Source organism: Mucor mucedo (genome assembly GCF_025094135.1).
Source record: "Mucor mucedo strain NRRL 3635 chromosome Unknown EV154scaffold_44, whole genome shotgun sequence".
In the NCBI taxonomy this organism is placed as follows: Eukaryota; Fungi; Mucoromycota; class Mucoromycetes; order Mucorales; family Mucoraceae; genus Mucor; species Mucor mucedo.
In genome coordinates, this window is record NW_026252328.1 from 125,391 (window position 1) to 148,784 (window position 23,394).

Below are 23,394 nucleotides of genomic sequence, written 5' to 3' on the forward strand. Positions count from 1 at the left end.
AGCCCCTCGGCAAGACACATTACCAAAAAATTCTTTTTGATAATGTCATTCATTGAGGCTTTAATTAGGTTGCCGTTTTGTGAGCGTCTATAAAGATTAGTTTAAATACGAACTAGATGTATCATGGCGCAACCAAAACGTATCGTACGATCGCAAACAATGGAAACCAAAGAGAAATTTACGTTATTTTATATTCAGCCAATAGAATTTTCGTAGCAGAGTAATCATTGGCTATCAGCGTTTTGTCAGCATTGTATTTGTGCTTACTGTCATTTATTCCTCTTTGTTTCAATTGAATGGTCATGTAAATGAGCTCAATTTCTTCAGGGAAGAAGGTGATATTGAAGTTGACGTTGCGCAAGTACTTGATTGTAGCCATCATGTACTTATCGAGCAGATACGATCGATAGCATGATTCGCACTTTTGGAGTACTCGGAGACCACAATTGTTAAATATGTGATCATTTATAAAAAAAAAAACGCATTTCAATTGAGTAAATGTTCAAGTCTTTACAACTTTCAATGACAAATTCGAGGAGATTTTAAAAATCAGTTTTTTCTCCGCCATGACGACTGCATCATCAATGGTAATGCGGCTCAATTGTCCAATAGAGGTTTGCGTTTCCTTGTTCGATTCGTATAATACTAGTAGATTTAGATGTATCTATTTCTAACTCTCTATCAATGGAGACATACCGCATTAAATACAGCGTTGGATGTCTGGCAAGACACAGGTTTATATCCTGTATCGTGACTAATGATATTTTCTGGTTTAGCCGCCTAAAATCAGTATGAGTAGCAGGGAGATACAAAATAAGATCAGCCGAGACTATAGGCTGACAGGCATTCGAATTATTTTACTTGGCAAAAAGCCTAAGGCTTTACTTCAATTATCTATGAAGGAAAGCCAACTTGATTTCAAGTCGGCCACCACCAGAATAAAACAAATCCGGCTTCTTCTTCTGACGACCCACCTATATTTCAAAAATTAGTTTTTTGTTGTCGTTGTTTTTATTGTGTGCTTTTTGATTATAGCGTTATGCCGTTTCATCTTTCGCTATTGGTAGGTCAAATTTGATCTCTATGCCGACCAAAGCAATCTTTATATCGCCCCTGATATTTTTTATGAAAGATGGTCAGTAAACTGTGCATAATGGCTTGATGCAATTAAAAGAGGATTCTACCATTTCAGCCTTAGTCCAGAACATTCAAAGAGATTTTCCAGAATTGGGGCCTATACTTTGCATATGTAGTCCCATCCGGAATTGTCTATTTTAGCATCGAAAAGATATGCATGAGTTTTTGATAGCTGTAAAAGAAAATCGAATAATAAAAAAAAAAGACAAAAGTCTTTTTCCTCGTACTCCTCATTTTCATCGACATTATACTCTCATTGTAAAGCCTCGTTTTTTGTTGGCTGAGCACTTGGACATAGTTGACTACAACAAGCTACAAGTTCAAGATTATTAGCAAAGATCAATTACTACAATAGAAAGTTCTTACATCACGGACCATAGAAAGACTAAAATTGTTTTAGAGCCACGCAATCTTTTACTTTTGGATGGAAAAAATATCCCTGTATACGTGATTTTTGTTGATATTCTAAAACAAGATCATAATACGTATTATGTGAATTACATTGATCCCATCCAAAACCCAAAAGCACGACATAAAGGGTCATCAGCATATAGCGAAGACTAGCATTATCCGTGATATTGTACAGATTGGGAGAAGTCTTTTCCCTTTTTAAAAAAAGAGATAATATTGTAGAGCTCCCTAGAAAAACAAAAGTCATTATGAACCAACCTTTTCACAATATATACGGCTTTCTTTCTTACTAACAAAAAAAAAAAAAAAAAAAAAAAAGGAAATAGGCAAAAGGTAAAAGAAAAAGGCAGGAAAAGTGTGTGAACGGCTTTTATTTATAGATTGATAAACAAAATCTGGCTTATGTCAGGATAATTTCACTGCTTATTCAATCATAATATTTGAGATTTTACTTGGAATGGAGCCACCTGCAATTAACACTAGGCGTACATACAAGCAGTTTTAGACCTGTTAATTACCTACATATCAGTGTTTTTAGTAGTATCATGTACCAATAGCGAAATATATATTATAAAAGTAAATAGATCATCCCATGATGTTTAGAAAAAGTGAAGGTGATATCTACCGTATGTGTAGATTTCACCAAAAAAAAAAAGGAAGAGTCTAGATCCCTATTTATTTTTTCAGATATGAATGTAATAAAAACCTAAAAACTTATAGTATCATAATATCAATTCATCTCTGATAATAATATGATCGGTTGAATTTAAAGGGACCAGTGGCGGATTTGGTACACCTTCATGCGTGGCACTTAACAACTTTGTTTGTCACTAAATTTGTTGGGATAATAGCTTGTTCTGGAAAAGTCTCTCGCTCAAAAAGCCCACGTTTGTATGTTACTTCGTTTCTATGTCCGGCCCAATACCAGGACTAAAATGAAAAATGCTCCAAGTATATATGATAAAGTTTATTTTCTTACGTTTTTTAAGAAAAATATCTAAATGTGCAACTGATCGTTACTTTCGGGTCTCCCGAAAATTAAACAGATGACCAGTTTTAGCTAGAGAATATGAAATCAAAGGTTGTTTGGAGGTCGCCACATTAAGACTACACTGGGGCTTGAACTTAAGAGATGACTTTCGATTTTTGGTGATTTTTTGGACTTCTGCATTGATTGCTGGATCTTGACATTCAATAGTAACAGTGACTCCTATATGCTCTATCTGAAGACTAACTGTGAAGTAAATTGATTTTCCATCCATTCCAGCCATACATGGCATGATAATTTTGGCTTCCGCTATTTTAGCATGACTTGTAGTAAGGTATTTATTGTTAGCATCCTGTTTGGAATCGCAAGAAAATATTGCTGATTTAAAAATTAGCAGCTGTGAGGGATTTATTGCAATTATTATTGTAAGTACCTATTACTGCAGCGTTGGGGTATACGACATACACATCTTTTTTGTGTACCGTTTGTCGCTCGCCTTCCAATTCTTCACCTCTTGTTACAAAATACTCTAAGCGATCTTTTTCGAAATTTTCGTCTCCGTCGGGGCCTTTGATTTTTTCCTTGTCCAAATCCGTCAAGCTCTTCATAAAAGGTGACCTTACCTGTAAACCAAGGGATTGGTTGGCAAATTTTTTTGATAGTAAACGAGGATTTAAGGCATAAGAAGCAGCACCGTGAGAAATAGTCGTAACACCATCATAAGGAACGCTTACATGACACCTACCTTTATACTTATCTTTGATGCGTTGCTGCAGATATCTGGATTGTGAAAAGCCTCCAACCATCAAAATTGCGTTAATTTTTGCGCATCCTCTTTCGGCTTCTTCTAATTGATTATTGATCAGAGAAATAATGCGTTCAACAATAGGGTCGAATATTTTCTCTTTCATATCTTGGTTTTTCATTTTAAGCGTTGTATTTCCATTAGCCAATATGTAGTTGGAGTTGCTGGAAGTATTTATAACACCCTTTCCCGGCAAATCTATTTCGTAATAACTATCACCATACGAATTGGGCATGAAACCGGGCTATTATTAAAAATCGTGTTATTAATACTTATATATTAAGAGTAATGTTCATTACCTTTTGGTTTTTAATGAATTCTTGCATAACATCGTCGAGCTGAATATTTGATTCGTCGATATTTACTCCGCAGCTAAGGTAAAAATCGAATAGGTACTTTTTAAATCTCACATCGAGAAGAGTTGATCCACATGTATCACCAACACCATCGCCGATTTGACAAAGCATTGCCTCCTTTTTTTCATTGTATTGTAAATTAAAAGTAACTAAATCAACAGTTCCTCCGCCAGCATCACAGACAATAAAGTTTGTATCGTCTACGCTACCATCCGCCTTATTAAAATATTCGGTAAATCTCTTTTCACATGACAATGCTACTGCCTCAGCCTCACTGATTATAATAAGCCTATCTAAATCCCTTCTTGTTATCATTCCAGCTTTAATGGCAGCTTGCACCATGGTATCTCGCGCTGGCATATCCCAAATCGCTGGTACAGTAATCACATATCTCATCTTGTATTTTCTTAGAAGTCTTGCTCTGGTAAAGTCGTTGAAGTTATCATTATATTCTTTAGTAACGATGTGCTCAATGATGTGATTTTTAAAAAGCTTGAGATAATCAGCAATTACTTTGACCGCAGTAAAATTTCTCGTTTCGTTTCTATCATTAACAAACTCTCCCTGCTCTTTCGTTTCTTCCAGATCATGGTTCTGGTCATAAAGCTTTTCTAGAGGATCCGGACGTAAAAACAGCTTAAAGTTTCCCAAAAGATTGAGGTCTTGATGGCGCTTTGCTTGAAGCCTTGCTTCTTCACCCCAGTATTTCGGCTTCATATTCTTGCCGTACATTAACAAAGTAGGGACTTTTTCGAACTCGAGTGCATTACACGCTGGCCTATAATTTTTTGACTTAATATATTATTATTGGAGTTTTAAACTCTTAAATGAACATTACCAATCTTCTTTTATAGTCTTGATACTTTGTGTACTTGCCGGTCTGCCTTTATTATCCCTTAGTTTGACATATGAGCACCCAGAGGACGTGTTACCAAAGTCTAAATAAGCAAACAATCGTGAGATGTTAAAAAACAATTGGAGTTTGGAGACTGTATCAGATACAAACCGATTGCAACAATGAAGTCGTAACTATAATCCCCATTAATGATAATACTATTTTCTTCCAAAATAGTTTCTTGTCTTGACGATTGTTTGTCAGAAAAAAAGGGAATTTGGGATTTGTAAGTGCTTAATACAGAAGATACTGCGCCGGAGGAAATCCTCTCGTGTGAATCTTTAATAAAAGAATGATAATATTCCAACCTCCCCGGGTTGGCCCTTGTAAGTTTTTCAGCCAAGTATGCATCAACACCATATTTTCCGAAGAAAAAGATCTCGCATTGGCCATGAGTTTTGCCAGCATTTGATATGAAGTTAGTTGTGCTTTCGATAAAGGGTTCAAAGACAATTCTGTTGAGGTCTTCATAAGTAAATTCAACAACATCGTTATTAGCATCCGCTTGTGAGAAGGCAGTCATTTCTGGAGAATCCATGGTAAACTCATACTATTAGAACCATTAGATGGGAATAAAACGTAAATAAAAGTGGCAAGTTTTTACCTTAATGTCTTCTGTGAATGCATTAACAAATTGATCTATCAGTGAAGTGTTCAAGTTTAACTCTGTCATATGTTCTGTCAAGTAGTTTCTAAACCTGCCCTCCAAATTTATTGATCCTTGTGTGATATCATCAGAGACTTCCGTAACGGTGCTAAGGGACTCAGTGGAGGCAGCATGGATTCTGGCTATTCCAACAGAGACATCGCTTATATCGCAAACAAGATAGTTTTGATCATTTTGAATTTTGGATACATTCCTGTCAAGGGAAAGTTGATAATGAGCCGTAGCAACTGCTTCAGTAACAAATGAAAGCCGGTATTCAGCCTCGGTCTCTTCGATGATTCCGGCCTCGATAAAGCAATCTTTCATAAATTCTTGTCGATCAGTTGGACAAACGAGACAATAGCGTATGGCATCAATCTCTTCCTCGAAAAATTCTTCTGTAACAAAATTTTGAAAACGTTCATTTTGGACAAGTTTGTCATGCCTTCTTAGTCTTTGTATACCAAGATAAAGAAAGTGGTATAAGAAATCAGCGACAACTTTTTTGATAGTCAGACCGTTCATCAGTTGGCCAAGCTTATCATTCGAAGCATCAATATCGACAATATACTGTCCGATGTTGGCTACGTAAACACCCTTATTTCCGACGTCCTCGAATGCAACACCACATAATGGAATATCGCTGTCGTCGTTTGGATATAAAATTGAAGAATGGAATGTTTGAAAGCGTTTCTTTGAATCCTCCCTATATTAAAAGCTTAATATTTGTAAAGTCAATTATATTTTTACAATATAAAGTACCAAGACGTAACAGTAGTGATATCAAATGGGTCATCTACAAGAGCAATAGAAACTCCTGAAGTGGTAGATCCAAATTCTATTGTACAAAACGTTGTAATATTTGGCTATGTATTTGTTGTATTGCCACTAACCTATACCGACAACATATTTAATTTTTTTTGCGTTACTCATATTTGAAAACAAGCTAAAGATTGTAAAAAGTAAGAAAACGATATAAAAGACATTTTATTACACCCTGTTCATATAAGTTGGTCTTCGCGTCGTACATAATATGTGTTACCGCGACTCAGCCAAAAAATTACAAATAGTTAGATGAAGCTGAACAGATGCAGCAGTGCGAACAAACATCGCCAATTGTTAACATAATACTGATATTTAATATCGGGGACAATTTATTTGTTTACCTTACTGTTATTTCGATGCAAATATTCTTTGATTAATTAATTGACTGCTACATTCAAGTAGCACATAAAAAGCTTGGTACGACCGTGCGGTAGCTCCATAATAAGGGATCCCAAACATTAAAAAATAGGGGGTGCCAAACATTAAAAAAATCATTTCCTTAATTTTTAAGAAAAGTTCCCGGGAATTTCTTCCCAGCCAAATTCCCTAAACTTTGCAGGGACGATTTTTTGTGCTCGAGACTTTTTGGGCAAGAAAAGTGTACTTTTAGCCAAACACCCACACATAAAAAAAAAAACCAGGAATCTTGAGCCAATTATCTAATTTTTATCTTTACGAATTATCTATTAGCATTGACCCCTTCTGTTTCGTAATGATCAAAAATGGGATTTGTTCTACATATTTTTTTTCCTTATAGTTACTAATTACTTTGTTGTAACATAAGCTACCTTTTACTCTTAGATCGAATGGGGGAAAAATCGACTTTTTTATAAGTCCATATTTGTAATATTTATTTTTCAATTATACATTTATTTCATTTTTGTAATTATGATTATAGTTTGGAAGTGTTGTATTGATCCGTCCCCGTGGTTCTTCAATCAAAATCCGATCCTCATCGCCGTAGATATTTGCTACCAGGAACTGATCTTGAAATCGAAATTCAGGGATCTTCTGTCCAAGTTTTGAACAAGCAAAAGCTTCGAATATGGATTCATCTCTATCAAACTTTAGAGTTACATCAAAATGAAGTCGAGATCCAGGAGCTGTAGTGGTTGGGTCATCTATATCGCATTTAATATAAAGTTCGAATTGATGGATTTTGTTAAAGCTTTTAAGATACTGTCTGCTTCCGTTTTCGATTGTAGTAGAATCCTCAGAATAGTATATTGCTTCAGTTAGATACAAAAGTTACTAAGAGGATGTAATACTATACAATGTGTGATATATACTTACTGGCATAAACGATACATTCTTCCTCAGCATAAAATCTCTTTGAAATTCCATGCATTTGATTGCACTCCGAAATCTTATCACCTCTACTGATTAGGAATGTTACATCGTCAGGGGTTCTTAAAGAATCACTATCTTTTAAAGATGAATTATAGGATGACTGATAGTACAGATTTACTGGTCTGTCCACATCACTGTATGCATTTGCTGCTTCTTCATTGTATATATCATTCTTCACGTTTTTTCCTCCCCTTAGCTTCATTTCTGATAAGCTCTTCTCTGTGTCAATTTCAAACTTTTGACGTTTGTAACCACGAACTTGAATAGCATAAGACCTTCTAGAAACCCGCTCTGTAAAGGTCTCGGGATAGTTACCGTAGTACGCTGCACCTAATAATGCTTCTTTGCCGATGGTAGCAGACGAACATATACTACTTCTTGGGACACACAGAGCCTCAGACAATGTTTTTATAACAATTTTTTCAAGAAAATCACTCGTTTCTTTCTTTGCTGCTACTGAAAAGCCGGATAAAAAAATCCAATCGATGTCAAATAGACGAAACACATTACGTTGCATTCCGTTACACTTAATCGCTGAAGTCAAATCTCGTATAGCAGGCCAAAAAACATATTCCAAAAATTCGTATTTCGTGATAGATACTTGACAACCTGGCGATTTAGTCACTTGGATAGTTTGTGTTTCGTTACTATTATGATCTAGTTTGTCCTATAGTAACATTAATAAACGATATGATATTGGCGCTGCTGTATTTACAAACTTTTAGATATTCGAGAAAGTTTCGTCTAAGCTCCAAAATATAGGCTGAGTCAGCCGTATCATGGGTTTTCTGATCTTTGCAACATACAGTATTTGATATAAACAAGCTCAGATTTGTAACAAGTCTAGCAACAAAGTCAAACCCAAATGTAGCGGATCTCATGCTCCGGACATTTCTAAACCTATCTGAAGTTTCTTCCCCAAATCGATTAGCATCGCTGTCTTTTGGTGTGTCATTACCGGCAATTTGGGTTGATAAATGTAAGGACAAATGACAGGTATCGTGATACAGGCTTATTTGAAGAAAACAGTTACTTTGCGCTTTTTTTTCAAGGAATTTGTTCTTTTCAAAATATATAGCTGCTGCATCCTCACGGCGAATAAGCAATAGTCGTTTGGGAGAATCATCTTTTTTAATGATACCGGCAAGTTGAGCAATTTCACGCATTTCGGACTTGTTACCAAAGAATTGATAACAGTTTTCCATAGTGATAACATATCTGTACTTGTTTGTATTTAACAGATCCGGATTAGTCTTTTTAATTGAACTGTGCACATGTTTCAGCACGACTGTTAGTAATTCAATAAGATATCCCTTAAAAATTCCCTTCATAGCAGACATAAGTTTACTCAACGTAACAAACGACTCTGGCTTGCGGATGTCAGTCTCTTTAACTTGAGCTCCCCATAAAGTGTTTCCATCTAATGTTTCTTTTGCTGTGGGGATGGTGGGATTATCCCAATCTAAACCAGGCCTATTTGTACACGTTAAATATGCCCCATAAGTTATAATCCACTTAATTACCAATCTACGATGTCTGTCATGTCATCATCGTTATTTTTTAAATTTTTATAAGAACACGCGATTCCATTATATCCGATATCTACAATAAAACGGCAATATAAGTCACTAGTAAATGTATGTCGATATTATTTATCACCTAAACAAACAAGTGTATTGTACTGGGACGTGGTAGTATTTTCGTATTTGTAAACTACAACATCAGGTTGAGGCTCATATCTACTGCCATCAATACCATATATTAAGGCACCCCTCATTGCTGCTATGTCACCTCTATCATCCTGGATCAAAACACCAAGATATAGTGGACTCTTAACAGGAAATGCTTTTAGGATACGTTTACGTAAGTATGGTGATCCACCAAAACCTCCCACCAGATAGGTATATTTGATGTTTCCATTGGCTTTCTTTATCTGTCTCTTCAAAAGATCAATTGTATTATCGATTACTTCATCAAAAACCTTTTCTCGCATGTATTTATAAGAAAGTGTAATTTCAAAATGATATTCACCAAGGTCGACTGTTACACCTTCTTCCGTAATTGGTACACCATCAGGGCCTTGCCGCAATTTCAGCTGATTTAATATTTTACCCTGAGTACTTGAAAAAACCATGCCTGCAAACAAAATCATTGTTAAAATCAAGACACAAATGCTGAATTTTAAATTTTACCCTCGCCAAAATCATCAAGTTCTACGAAGTTTTCGTCACATCCTTGACGAAAAGTACACATTTCACAAACGGGTATTACATGTGAATTCTTGTAGCGATTTCTATATCTATATCCTCCATCTTCGTCGTAACTATCGTAGTCACTATCGTAATCACTATCGTAGTCACTATTGTGGTTACTATCGTAGTCACTATTGTGGTTACTATCGTAGTCACTATTGTGGTTACTATCGTTGTCGCTATGGCTGTCAACTTTACGACAGCAATCAGGAGCAAAGTCTTTTTTGGCCTTTCCAAAAATCGTCTACAGTGTAATATTATCAGAAATCACGAATGAGTATTGCTTTTACGCTTACCTTGCTAACAAGAAACTGGTCTGTCAAAGGTGCTATATATGATTCAAGCTCTTCTCTTATTAACTTATTATCCTTCCACAATTCTTTATCTGCACCAAAACAAATATCCAAAAGAATCTCCTTCATTTTAAGATCCAAATATGCAGATCCACATCTCTTTAGGCTTGCTGCGGTAAGTTGACATCTACGAAAACTATCGTTGTAATTTTTGTCTCCCTGTTTGGGTACTTCGAAGACAGCAATGCTCACCGTCCCCCCACCAGCATCGCAAATCATGTACTTCTCACCCTCTGACATAATTCCATATCTCGCATCTGGTTTCCGTTCACAATAGAGAAGTGCAGCTGAAGACTCGCTAATGATTTTTAAACGATTTTCATTGTCGTATTTGGAAATCAACCCTGCTTCAATAGCGATCAAACGCATAAGCGACTTTTGGACGTCATTCCACTGTATTGGGACGGTAATAACAAAACGTATATCATCTTTTTCAATTTTAAAATCTTGTACTATATTGCCATTTTGCATGACATTGACGGTGTGATCAAAAATCTCCCTAAAATAATCAATTGTAGCTCTCAGACATAAAAGCTCGAGTTGGCTAGTATTTCCAGTACGGCGAAAAGCCCCTTTCTGTGCAATGGACGAAGGGAGTTGTAATTTAAACTTTTCAAGGACTCGATGACCATCCTTTACTTGACCAGATTTTGTAAAGTTTAAGGCACTCATTCCCCAAAGCAAAAGGTGGAAGTTCCGATCACATACAATGATAGATGGTATTTTCTGCTGTAAATTATTTTGCTTTGGCCTAAAGTTTTTAATGTTTATATGAAGGTTAAAGGACTTCGTTTTTATTTTTTCATTTACCAATCAGTAACATGCAAAATCCTTGGGATTGTTGTTTCTCTTAACTCTTTTGTAGACAATCTGCCAGTAATAGCGTAACATGCCCCTGAAAATGTGGTGCCGAAATCTGTGCATGTCGCATTTGTAAATAAATCAAACTGCTTTGGAGTATTGTTCAGTTATTACCTATGCTAACGATTATACCATAATCACTATACTTGAACGCCATATCTTAACACAGGAAAGAGCGAAATATATATATATATATATATTTTAATTGATGTTTGTGTTTGTGCGATCCGCTTGAAGTTCGGGCTTTTACAATTCCTTGGAAAAAAATGACGACCTCTTTTTCCTAATTCGACATCGACATCGACATCGACGAAACTAACTAGGACAACCTTCGTGTGATTAGGGATGAGAATATTTTGCAAGCTTCAAAATAAGAAGCTCAAGCATAGAATCCCAGCCCTGTAAGTCTTATTTGGCGATGATTCTACATACAGTATAAAACTGAGGGAAAAGGCTTACAGATATGCGTCATAAACGGGCCATTTATCGTTGACTGTGTGATAATTGAAGATAAAAAAGGGAAATGTAAATGGGAAAATAAAGCAAGTAAAGAAATGAGACTCTATAATCCTTTATTATAAGTTGGAGAGTTTGTCATGATAAAAATAGAGGTCCTTTTTATATTCCTGCGTAGATCGAATTGACTATTTACCCGCAAACTGGGAAAATGGTAGAATTAGATTTAAAAATCAGTTACATATGAAACATAGCTTATCGTTATATACAAGAAGCTAGTTGACCCGTATCCGGCACTTCTAGAGCATTATAGTTTGTGAGAAACCAGAAGATTCGGCAGCTACTCGACCAATCCAGGAACGATTATGAAATCTGATCTCAGTTTGACATATGAGGGAGCTGGTACTGTCTCGTACCAATAGGAATGTATTCGCAATATGGTACTTATAATACATAGGTTATATGTATTATAATTGAGTGACAAGATAAGAGTAATTATATTCGTGGAATTAGGCGTCAAATACGACAGACTGGACGTCTTACGCCCAATTTTTTTTTACAGCAGTCAAGATTTGATGGAATAACTAGGACAGTTGCTATGTAGAAATATTAGAAATGAAATATTTTACTGTCAGGACCATTCGCAGATTACAATGTAGTTATTACTTTTGATAATGATGCACTCAACAGCTCTGTTTCACACTAAATAAGTTTGAATGATAGTGGATGACTTCCAAAATGCAAAATAGAATTAAATAGAATAGACTTAATTTTTTGGGTTGTGTAACGTGGAAGTAACCTTAAATTTCACTGCTTAAATTTTTGAAGTTAATTCGATCCCCCTACCCCCCCCCCCCCCGAATTAAAATAGAATTAACTCCAAAAAAAAAAATTACATTTCTATTAAATACTTTGTTTCTGATAAACGCTAATAATGGATGACTTCCAAAATGCAAAATGGGTTGTGTAACGGGGAATTAACCTTAAATTTCACCGCTTAAATTTTTGAAGTTAATTCGACCCCCCTACCCCCCCGAATTAAAAAAAATTAACAAAAAAATCATCTTTCTATTAAATAATTCATTTCTGATAAACGCTAATAACATTTAGATAATAAATATAAGGTCTATGAATAATATTTATCAAAACAGTTTATTTATTTGGCTCTTTTACGCTTCTGAGAACCGTCTTTTTTGCCCTTTCAGGAGAAGTAACAGTGAGTTGCTACTGTGCATATAAAACTGATGGGTTTTAGTGCGAACGGAAGGAGCATCATTGATAATAGTTAAACTATCTTGGTTACCGGTGTCTGGATGTATTCAAACATCATTGTCATCTGATAATATAGCTGTTTAGGTAGAGTTTTGCATATATGGTACGGGTCAAAAAAGTTAATTCTATTTTCAGTGTTTTGGAACAGAAGTAAAATTAACTCGGAAAATCAAATTTCCGAAGTTAATTCTATTCTATTTAATTCTATTTTGTATTTTGGAAGTCATCCAGTATGTTCTGGTAAATTATCTTGTTAAAAAACAAGGTATTTTTTTATATAGACTACTTCTTTTTGTGCACTATGGCAAATGGCGAGATTTAAAACTAATACGTACGTCGACACTACCGTGATTGCGTTGAGTTATTGGAATTATTCAAAATATAAAGATACGACACTTAATAGTGATAGCGCAGATATAAGTAAGCGCATTCATTTAATCGTGAATCTGAAAGAAGAAATTTGAAGAAATTAAACTTTCCTATATACTCTACACACGTATACAAATGTGTATATTTTTGGCCAGGCATTTGTTTTAATATCACTGGAATAAAATTTTGTTACATAACCCATGCTTTATTGGCTCCTTTTAACTATCTGCAACTTGTAAAACGTTTGCCTCAATTGGAACAATTTCTATATTTCCAATTTTAATTCGGTCTCTATCACCATATATATTTGCAACCAGATACTCATCTCGGGAACGGAACTCGGGAATCCTATGTCCAAGTTTTAAACAAGGCAATGCTTCGAAGCGAAATTCTTCCTTATCGAATTTTAAACATACGTCAAAGTACAGACGGGAACCGGGATCTGTAGTTGTTGGGTCATCTTTATCGCGTTTGATGTAAAGCTCGAACTGATGGATTTTGTCAAATTTTGTAAGATCAACATTACTGTTGCTTTTAGGTGAAGTAGAATTCTCGGAAGAGTAAATTGCTTTGATTGGTTAAATAGAGAAATTATTACAAAAATATGATGGGACTCTGTATGTAATATAATCTTACCAACATATACCACGCATTCTTCTTTAGCATAGAATCTTTTTGCAACTCCATGCATTTCGTTATGCGCCGAAATCTTATCGCCTCTACTGATAAAGAGCATTACTTTGCCAGGGGAAATTAAAGAACTATTATCTTCTAAAGATTGATTGTAAGAGGCCTGATAATACAACTGTACTGGTTTACTCTCGTCAATAAAAGCGTTTGCTGCTTCTTCATTGTATATATCATTCTTCATGTCTTTTCCTCCCTTTAACTCCATTCCCGATATATTCTTCTTTACATCCATCTCAAACTCTTGGCATTTATAACCACGAACTTGAACAGCATAAGAACCTCTGGAGACTCGTTCTGTAAATTGCTCAGGGTGGTTACCATAGTACGCCGCACCTAATAGTGCTTCTTTACCGTTAACAGCAGACGAACAAATACGGCTTCTTGGGATTTCCAAAATCCCAGACAATGTTCTTAAAACAATTTTCTCGAGAAAATCATATGTTTCTTTTTTCGTCTCTATTAAGAAACCAGATAAAAAAATTCTGTGGATATTGAACAGACTAAACACGTTGCGTTGCATTCCGTTTTGTTTAATAGCCGAAGCCAATTCTCTAATGGCAGGCCGGAAAACATACTCCAAAACTTCATACTTTGTGATGGATATTTGACAACCTGGGGATTTAGTTACCTGGATAGTTTGTGCCTCGTTACTATTGAAATCTAGTTTTCCCTATAAGAATGTCAGAAGTGAAATGATATTGGCACTCATACAGATACATACTTTCACGTATTCCAGAAAGTTACGCCTAAGCTCCAAAATATAGGCCACGTTAGTTCTATTATGAGATTTTTGATCTTCACAACAAAATAAATTAAATATAAATGAGCTCAAATTCGTAACAAGTGTAGCAATAAAATCGAATCCAAATGTAGCAGACCTTATGCTTCGAACATTTCGAAGCCTGTTGGAGGTGGATATGTCAGAACTTTCATTATTGCTCTCTTTTATATCGTCGTAACCAGTGATCCTAGTCGACTCGTGCAATGACAAATGGCAGGTATCGTGATACAGATTTATTTGAAGAAAAAGGTTATTGCGCGCTTTTTCTCCGGAATACTCGGTAGTTTCAAAATGTATAGCTGCTGCATCACTTCGACGGATAAGGAGTAATCGGTCAAAGGAATCGGTTTCATTAATTATACCTGCTAACAAAGCAATTTTACGCATTTCTTGCTTACTATTAAAGAAATGATAACAGTTTTCCATCGTGATAACATATCTGCACCTGCTTTTTTCGGAAAGATCTAGATCCCCTTCCGTAATTACACTATGTATATGCTCAAACACAGCTTTCAGGAACTCAATAAGATATTTTTTAAAGCTTCCTTTTAGAGCGGACATAAGTTTGCTCGGTACCACAAATGATTCTGGTTTGCGGTTGGCACTCTCTCTAACCTGCGCTCCCCATAAAGTTTTTCCATCCAAAGTTTCTTTTGCTGTGGGAATAATAAATCTTTCCTCATTTAAACCAGGCCTATACATATACGTTAAAGCCATAATAACGTACAATGAAATTAGTTACCAGTTTATAATTTCTGTCATTTTGTCGCCACATTTTCTTAAATCTCTATAAGAACATGCGGTTCCGTTGTACCCGATGTCTAAAAGTAAAATACCACTATATTAGCCATCAGTTATCTCAACATTCCCGCATATTACCTAAACAAATGAAAACATTATACTTCCCAATGTAATTTGTCGTGTATAAATCCACTACAATGTCTGATTGGGGTGTTTTTCTACGTTCATCAATACCATTAATTAAGGCACCTCGCATTGTTGCCGAATCCCCTATATCATTTACAACTAAGTCCCCTATGTCATATGGACTACCAGAAGAAAACTCTTTCATTATACGTTTTTGTAAGTATGGTGATCCACCAAATCCGCCCACCATGTAGGTACGCTTGATACCTCCGTTAGCTTTCTTTAATTGTCTTCTTAAAAGACTCAGAGTGTCTTTAACAATTTGGTTGAAAACATTTTCACGCATGAATTTGTAAGAAAGTCTGATTGTGCATTGAGTATCATCAACTTCAACTTTCACACCGTCGACGAGCACTTTTTGTAATTTCAATTGATCCAAAATTTTACCTTGTGTAATAACAAAAAAAGTGTCTACAAACATAGTTATAATCATGAGGACATGAATGGATTGTTGATTGTGAAATTTACCATCTCCAAAATTGTCAAGTTCCACGAACTGTTCATCATGCCCGTTAGTAAACTCACATGCTTTACAATCTGGAATACCCCGAACGACTGGACCATCATCGTCTTTATCACTGTTATAGGAGTCATACATTTCTTGAATTTCGTAACAGCAATCGGGTATAAAGTCTTTTTTTGCTTTTCCAAAATTTGTCTATCATAAAGATTAACAAATGCCAAGTATATATTATGATTTTAATACCTTGCTCAAGCGAAACTGTTCTACCAAAGGTGTTATCAATAACTCGAGTGCTTCTTTCTTTGAATTGTTATCCTTCCAAGCTTCTTTATCTGCGCCAAAACAAATATTTAAAAGAGCCTCCTTCATTTTCAAATCCAAAAAAGCTGATCCGCAATTATATTCGATTCCTGCAGTAAGTTGACATCTGCGAAAATTATCATTGTTATGCTGGGCTGCTTCGAAAACAGCAATACTGACAGTGGCACCGCCAGCATCACAAATCATATATTTATCGTTCTTCAACATAAATTCATTTTTTTTATCATTATATTTTTTGCCATCAATGTTTGTGTTTCGTTCACAATATAACAATGCAGCCAAAGACTCGTTAATAATCAGTAGCCGCTGTTCAAAATCGTCCTCCGAAATCAATCCTGCTTCAATAGCGACAAAGCGCATTAGCGACTTTTGAGCATCATTCCACTGTTCTGGGACAGTGATTACAAAGCGAATATTTTCTTTTTCGTCGTTTAAAAGGTTGGCAACAGTGTGATCCATAATTTCTCTGAAAAAATCAATTGCAGCTCTCATATTTATAAGCTGATTTATGCTTGTATTACCAGCCGGACGAAAAGCTCCTTTTTGAGCAATAGATGTTGGAAGACCAAATTTGAATTTTTCTACAATTCGCTGATCATCCTTCAATTGACCGTTTTTTCTTAAGTTGAATGCTGTCATTCCCCAATGCAGAAGGTGTAAATTTCGGTCGTACGCAATGATGGATGGTGTTTTACGTTGAAATTCATATTGTTCTGGCCTAAAGTTAAATGTTAAAACGAGGAATGAATGATGTTATTTTTGATGTACCAATTGTTAACATGGAGAAATTCTGGGTATTCTGATGCTCTCGATTGTTTCGATGAAAGTCTAGGTGTTATAGCACAACAAGTCCCTGAAAAGCTGTTGCCAAAATCTATTCAACGAATTATGTAAACATAACTTCCTTTTTGTAAAAGAACCTTTCTTACCAAGGCTCACAATAAAACTGTAGTCGCTTTGATAAAAAGCCATATATAGACCTAAGATAGCAATAAAGAAAGAGTAAGAGTTAATAGATAGACCCATGATTCTGACCACCTTATAGTCTGTTCAATGTTGCACAATCACTTAGCCGCCTGAAACTGTCTTTCAATCCTCCTCAATGTCGCTCGACAGAGGTCGGCCTAGCAATTTATTGAAGAGAACAAAGACCATTCCTTAAATCCCGTTGATAGTGACACACATGACACTGTCATAGATGTGGTTGAAAGTTTAACTAAGTTTTTGGGGATTTTCTTTAGTAAAATCAGCCGCGTATATGCATATAAACGAGACTTGTAACCTCTCAAGGTACTGGAATAAGAGCTCAATCTCATACAACAATTGGAGCTATATTTTTAAAATGTGTTATGTAAATAAAGCTTTAGGTGGGGACACATCACATTATTTTGTATAATATTTAAAGAGCTGGTTATTTCACTTAATTGAGATTCATTTGAAATTGAATGAACCATAACAAGTGCCCACCAGTTCTCGTCTCTTTTGCTTCTCTATTAAATCACACCATTTTTTTTTATCTTAAACCAACAAGTACAATGATGACCTACCTTTCTTCTTCAAAAACCTATTTATTGGGGAAGCTTCTAAATACAAGCTTTATCTTGATAATGAATTAAGTTCCCGCTATTTCGATTTACTTGTAAAACGACACTTATCTTTTTGTAGGGTGACATTTTACTTCTGATTAGACGATATTTTGTTTTACTCCAGGCGACAAAATTATTGGGACGACCGTTCTAACCTTTTCACGATACTTATCACTTCCCTAAAAAATGTCGTGTCATATATGAATGTATACATAAAGAAATGAATAGAAGAAGGGAAGGAAAAAGTGTTTGAACGGGTTTTATTTATAGACTGATCTATATATTTAACTGGTTAGCTAAAGTGCAATAAAGAAAGCACCGTTTTTATATTTATCAACATTTACTTCCTTGAATACTTTTAACCCTAAAACCAAGGATGCTTTTAAAACTGCTATGGCAGAAATTTGCCTCCGTTGATGAAATATCCTACGGCATTTTGGAATTTGGACGTCTTAAAATGAAAACTAGTATTGTTCTCGTATTGTTTGGTAAATGACAGTCGTTGTCTAAGTTTTCTGTTAACTTTTCCGTATAATTTTTTACTGCTGTCCGAAAAATATATGCTTTTTTAAAACAATTGTCGATACAAACAAGGCAAAAAGTAAATCATTAACAAATAGGGCATACTTCGTTAACGAATATATGGGTTGTTCCTTTATCGCTATCTATAGTTCTAATAAATTTAACTCACTTGTCGGGGCAACGAGTTAAGTCTTTTTTTGGGAGTACTCTATATGTATACCTGCGGATCAAATAGGTGGTAGAATCAAGAGTGGTACATATTTGCAATATCCATTTAAAAAACAAAGTTAAATTTGGGATTGCTAACACTATTCCTCAACAAGGACCCTAAGGACTGATACCCCATGGATTATTTTTACGTATTTTGGTTTTAACAACATTGAAGACACTGAGTAGCCTGATCGGTTAACTGGCGTCGGTTTCAGAAGAGAAACGAATGCAATTAATTCCAGTACAAACTTATTAATATTCATAATTATCTCGTTTTTTTATAGGTATAATCACGATGTCAGGCCGATCCTTTTGCATACTAAACAACAAGGAGCAGTCCGATATTCTCTCTTTTTCCAGATCAGTTTCCTGGTTTCATAAGTATTAAAGAACAATAGTTACTCAGCTCTTACTAAAATAAATATGCCTAAGCTCTTATTTTACACAATAGTGAGTTGTTTACCCAGTATACTTTTCAATCATGCACAAAACATTTTTTTTTTTTAAAAAAAAAAAAAGCGATTCCTGCTGACTATCTGTCTAGTATTTAAGTCGAGTTTATCAAATTCTACAATACATAATCGTCTTCATCACTTGAAAGTTCAAACCCATTTTCTGTATAAATACATATAGAAATATTAATAAATCAGTCATGAGTATGACGAAAAGGACTTACGGTCTTCGAATTCATCACTATCCTCCTCTTCGGGATAGTCGTTTTGGTAATAGTCCTCAGCTTAAATGTTTTTAAAAAAATTATCACTATACAAGCATAGCATAATGCGCTTCTAGTCTATATTTACCATTTGAGTCCTCATCTACATCATCTCCCAATTCGCTGTCAGAATCATCATCCAGATACTCTGAAGTATCGTCAAACCAAACAAGAGAACCAACATTCTTTGAGTTGATGCCTTGCTCAAAACTGTTATCGTCTCTATAATAAACATCATATACATAATCCTCTTCCTTCTCCGTTTCCCTTTCTTGCACTATTGAAGTAAACCCATCAGCATTCTTATCAAACAAGATGTCGAGAAAAACTTACATGTCAAATATTCCTTGACCATAGGAATGAAGTTACACATTATGTCATCAGGGTCCTCCGTGTCGTCATCCATAAACAAACTTCAAAAACTGTTTAGTGCATAATTACTGAAAAATAATTAGACAAGACATACTTTGCTTTGGAGGTCTCCTCGTCTTTGACAGCCTCATACATTTGGAAAAGGTCTTTGGCTGCCTTTTCAGCCGCACTTTGTACACTATTCCATTTATATCTGTTAGCCATAATAATACATGTTCATTTTTTTTTCTTAATTTACACTGGTGGAGCATCTTCATCCGGACTTGATCTGTTTTGGTGAATCACTCTGTATCTAGCTTTACTTGAAGCTTCCTAAGATCGATTGTCATGTCAGCAGCTACCCCTGATACATTCCATTATCAAAACTCACTTTTTGTTCTCTAACAAGGCGATCTTTTTTTTCTTCTAAAGTGGTGGGTGTTTGGGGTCTACTTGAACCTGGTTGAATACGTCTCGAAATACGATCCTATGACATGTGTAACTTTAGCTTATGGCTCTGTAAAATGTTGATGAGCAGCGGCACCTTACTTTTAACTTTTTGGCTTCGTTCAAATCGGAAAAACTCTTTTGTTCGACCGTCTCGGCCAAACGAAACAAGGTTGGAAGTGCAGCGGCAGACACTAGAAAGATTAGGAACGAGAATGAACAGAAATGTAAGAAAAAACAGAAAGAAAAATGTGCAAAGGTCCTCAAGTATTTATCATTACCTTTTAATACGCTATTCTTCAACTTTTCAGAGTTCTTTTTACTACGTTTTTCATTTTCTTGGTGAACGACTATATTAAACGCATAAATGACATTGTATTCTCTATATCTTTTAAAAGGTAAGATTGGTAAAACATACGCAATGCATCTAAAGGCTCTTCATTTCTTTTACGTTTGATACGCAAGATCGTTATTTGATCAGAATTTTCAATAACTGCTTTGCTTGACATTGGTTATAAAAAGAGCCTCGGTCTCGAATTGAAAAAAAAAAAAAAAACATTTAACAAACGGGCTTATCGGAGTTTAGGACATGTTTTCCTCGGCCCCGCACAATGTCACTGCGTGAACACGCTATTCAGGTATTTGGTTTAATGCTTGCTAGAAAGCAATATATAAAGATACATCCTTGCTAAAGTCGTTAGAAGAAAATGATAGATAATGCTGTTAAAACATCAGGTATAGTTATAAATAAATGTAAATTGAAAACTAAAATTAGCCATGTCGTTAAAAGAAGGTTTGATCAACGGGATGCGTTTACATTTTTTTCGACAATCTATGCACCTTTACAGCCATCAACAGTGTGATTGACTACAAATAAATGGTAGAATTCATGTTTTCAGCGTTTACCATGATTTGATTGGCCGCTGTTCCCTCCTTTGTTTACCTGCATACTTTTTTTTTATTGGGGGGTTACATTTTTTTTTTCAACTTGAATGGAGATCTCGAACGAACCACCCGTCAAACGACCTCTTACGATGAGTCAAAGTGGTATGCACGATGAAGGGCGGTCTGGATCATTCGACTCAATCAAATTTTTCTATAGATGCAGATACTACGAAAAAGCCTAAATCAGATAGTGACGTTTTAACCGCCAAACAAAAAAAGAAGGCAGCCAGAGCCCGTAAACTGGGCCTCGCTTACGAGTTTGTAAACGATGAACTTGTTATTCATCCCAAGATCTTTTTCAAACCATTGAACGATTTTGCGTCCATGAAGGATGCGCGTGGTTTACTGTTGACAGCTTTATCACGTAAACAATCCAAACTTGCCGAGATACCTGATTTCCCTGGAATATTACCCATTCGTAAAACCATTTTGATCGATGTACCTATTTACGATCCCAACGAGATGGGTCTGCCCATGGAAGCCCGTGTCTTGTCACAAACAAGCGCCCCACTTGTTTACCAACAGATGACCCAAGATCCTCTTTTCCCTTTTATTCAACAAGACGTCTTGGGTCTTATCAGTGCTGCAGGGTTTGATCAGTATAAGCGAGTTCATGATCGTTTCCTGGATCTGTTAGAAGTACCCTTATCTAAAGGTGAATTGAAAAAGAAACGAGAAGAAGAAGATAAAGGCAAGCATATGATGGAGGTACAGACATGTCAGAATTTCTAACCATTAAAAAAAAAAAAAAAAAAAAAGACCCGGATCAAAAAAGAGCTATTGTCCCTGAAGTTTTGTTGATGGAAAAGGATACACTCAAATTTGAAGATTTTCCTATTCCCAAAGTCATGGACCCCGAGAGTGAGTTGGAAGATGGTTGGGTTGATACATTACCTGGTACTGGATTACAACCCAAAAATCTGGTGGCATTGGATTGTGAGATGGTAAGATGATTACAATGGATGATAAAGATACTTACTTTTTGACAAATAGTGTAAAACCGTCGATGGGTATGCTGTTACAAGAGTAGCTCTTATCGATCGAAGTAATGTGTTATTTCATTTATTGTTTGCTATCAACTTAACACTTATGCCAATATTTAGACCACAATCAACTGATCAATGAATTTGTGATGCCAAGCGAAGAAATTACAGACTACGTGACACACATCAGTGGTGTGAGTGCGGAATCTCTCAAGGGTGTCAGCACAACACTCGCAGATATACAAAAAAAGATCCAGACATACGTGACAGATGATACAATTCTTGTGGGTCATGGTTTAGTGAATGATATGAAATGCCTCAAGATGCGCCACCCCCATATCATTGATACAGCTGTGATTTACCATCATAAAAATGGACCTCCTTATAAGCCCTCATTGCGTGATTTGACTACACGTTACCTGAAGCGCACCATCCAAGTCCGCGATGAAGACAAAAAGCCAGGTGATGTACAAGGCCATGATCCATGTGAAGATGCTATTGCCAGTTTAGAATTACTGGAACGAAAATTAGTTTATGGTTTGAATTATGGATTGGCAGGACTTTCGCAGGTAGAAACCGTCCTGGATTATTTAAGTAGAAATGGACAGACAGGTGCGGTGATCGAAGCACATGCCCCTTTAAGCATGTTGATGAAGAGAAAATTGGCAGAACATGAGTGTTATTATTCTCTGGATACAGATGAACAAGTGGCGGATAAAGTGATTGAACAACATGCACAAAAACAACTTGTTATCGCACGATTAGAGTTGCCTCAACCCACTGAACAAGAAAGAAGAGTCAAGTTCATGCAATTGTTTCAAAACATATATCAGCACATGGAGCAGGATACAGCATTTTGTATCACCACAGGTTATAGAAGCAATGCACGACGTGAAGCGTAAGTATTGCACCTATTTTATAATCTTTACAACATTATGTGTAACTCTTTCCTTTTAGACTTCGCGAGAAGCGTGTGGATTATAAAAAGAAATTGAAGCAAGTTGGCCTGTCCGAGATTCCAATGGAAGAGCGTTGGAGTATCGAGGATGAACATGAGTTGGAACAAATAGCCGATGCAACTCGTCGTGGCTTTATTTTCGCATCTGTTAAACAATAAATTCGCATCCCTTTTTGGCATTTTGACAGCTCAGACGATGACTTATTATTTTTGAGTGGTGCTATACACTGTTTCATAAATAATTTAATTTTCTGGAAATACGTATTACTTTATTGGGGACGGGGGTACTTATTTCTGGTTTCAGATAGATTCAGTATATCCACGAATCCCTTTATTCAGTTAATGAGAGTTCGAGTAGTCATATTCATTCAGGGAGATCACAAAACGGACTTCTAATATTTAAACCAAGCCAAGCAGATCAGAAAGTATCAAATTGCAAGGACAAGACGAGGCTTACAGATCCGAGGGATCGGTATTCTTGCTTTTTATTCAAAGCTTGCAAGAATTTTCTACTCTTAA

General features: G+C 35.7%; 6 protein-coding genes across 6 annotated transcripts; 1 reads left to right on the forward strand and 5 right to left on the reverse strand.

Moving 5' to 3' along the window:
- Positions 1-2,478: 2,478 nt before the first annotated feature.
- EV154DRAFT_226109 (uncharacterized protein) lies at positions 2,479-5,508 on the reverse strand. Its single transcript, XM_051594475.1, has 6 exons — positions 5,197-5,508; positions 4,704-5,117; positions 4,536-4,635; positions 3,641-4,475; positions 2,977-3,585; positions 2,479-2,859 (listed from the first exon to the last, which is right to left on the reverse strand). The coding sequence occupies exons 2-6, from the start codon at positions 5,113-5,115 to the stop codon at positions 2,851-2,853; spliced, it is 1,965 nt and encodes a 654-aa protein (XP_051457713.1). The 5' UTR covers positions 5,116-5,117; positions 5,197-5,508; the 3' UTR covers positions 2,479-2,850.
- A 1,822-nt stretch (positions 5,509-7,330) lies between these two features.
- Positions 7,331-10,935, reverse strand: EV154DRAFT_420532 (uncharacterized protein; the record flags this gene model as incomplete). Its single annotated transcript, XM_051595957.1, has 4 exons — positions 7,331-7,743; positions 9,184-9,533; positions 9,978-10,769; positions 10,874-10,935. Coding segments are annotated over 4 exons (1,617 nt in total), but the record flags the coding sequence as incomplete, so codon positions are not given.
- A 2,212-nt stretch (positions 10,936-13,147) lies between these two features.
- EV154DRAFT_226225 (uncharacterized protein) lies at positions 13,148-14,683 on the reverse strand. The gene is made up of 3 exons (XM_051594477.1): positions 14,388-14,683; positions 13,613-14,326; positions 13,148-13,544 (listed from the first exon to the last, which is right to left on the reverse strand). Exons 2-3 carry the CDS (start codon positions 14,184-14,186, stop codon positions 13,195-13,197), a joined length of 924 nt encoding a protein of 307 aa, XP_051457715.1. The 5' UTR covers positions 14,187-14,326; positions 14,388-14,683; the 3' UTR covers positions 13,148-13,194.
- Positions 14,684-15,620: 937 nt separating this feature from the next.
- Positions 15,621-17,431, reverse strand: EV154DRAFT_226206 (uncharacterized protein). The gene is made up of 5 exons (XM_051594476.1): positions 17,088-17,431; positions 16,927-17,032; positions 15,971-16,876; positions 15,843-15,870; positions 15,621-15,785 (listed from the first exon to the last, which is right to left on the reverse strand). The coding sequence occupies exons 1-3, from the start codon at positions 17,182-17,184 to the stop codon at positions 16,066-16,068; spliced, it is 1,014 nt and encodes a 337-aa protein (XP_051457716.1). The 5' UTR covers positions 17,185-17,431; the 3' UTR covers positions 15,621-15,785; positions 15,843-15,870; positions 15,971-16,065.
- Positions 17,432-18,914: 1,483 nt separating this feature from the next.
- EV154DRAFT_508596 (uncharacterized protein) lies at positions 18,915-20,593 on the reverse strand. The gene is made up of 10 exons (XM_051601530.1): positions 20,408-20,593; positions 20,271-20,339; positions 20,092-20,183; positions 19,934-20,029; positions 19,802-19,875; positions 19,658-19,741; positions 19,525-19,604; positions 19,280-19,468; positions 19,153-19,212; positions 18,915-19,091 (listed from the first exon to the last, which is right to left on the reverse strand). Exons 1-10 carry the CDS (start codon positions 20,496-20,498, stop codon positions 19,045-19,047), a joined length of 882 nt encoding a protein of 293 aa, XP_051457717.1. The 5' UTR covers positions 20,499-20,593; the 3' UTR covers positions 18,915-19,044.
- A 282-nt stretch (positions 20,594-20,875) lies between these two features.
- On the forward strand, positions 20,876-23,087 carry EV154DRAFT_508601 (uncharacterized protein). Its single transcript, XM_051601531.1, has 6 exons — positions 20,876-21,036; positions 21,092-21,625; positions 21,694-21,878; positions 21,928-21,979; positions 22,038-22,815; positions 22,875-23,087. Exons 1-6 carry the CDS (start codon positions 20,982-20,984, stop codon positions 23,032-23,034), a joined length of 1,764 nt encoding a protein of 587 aa, XP_051457718.1. The 5' UTR covers positions 20,876-20,981; the 3' UTR covers positions 23,035-23,087.
- Positions 23,088-23,394: the final 307 nt, after the last annotated feature.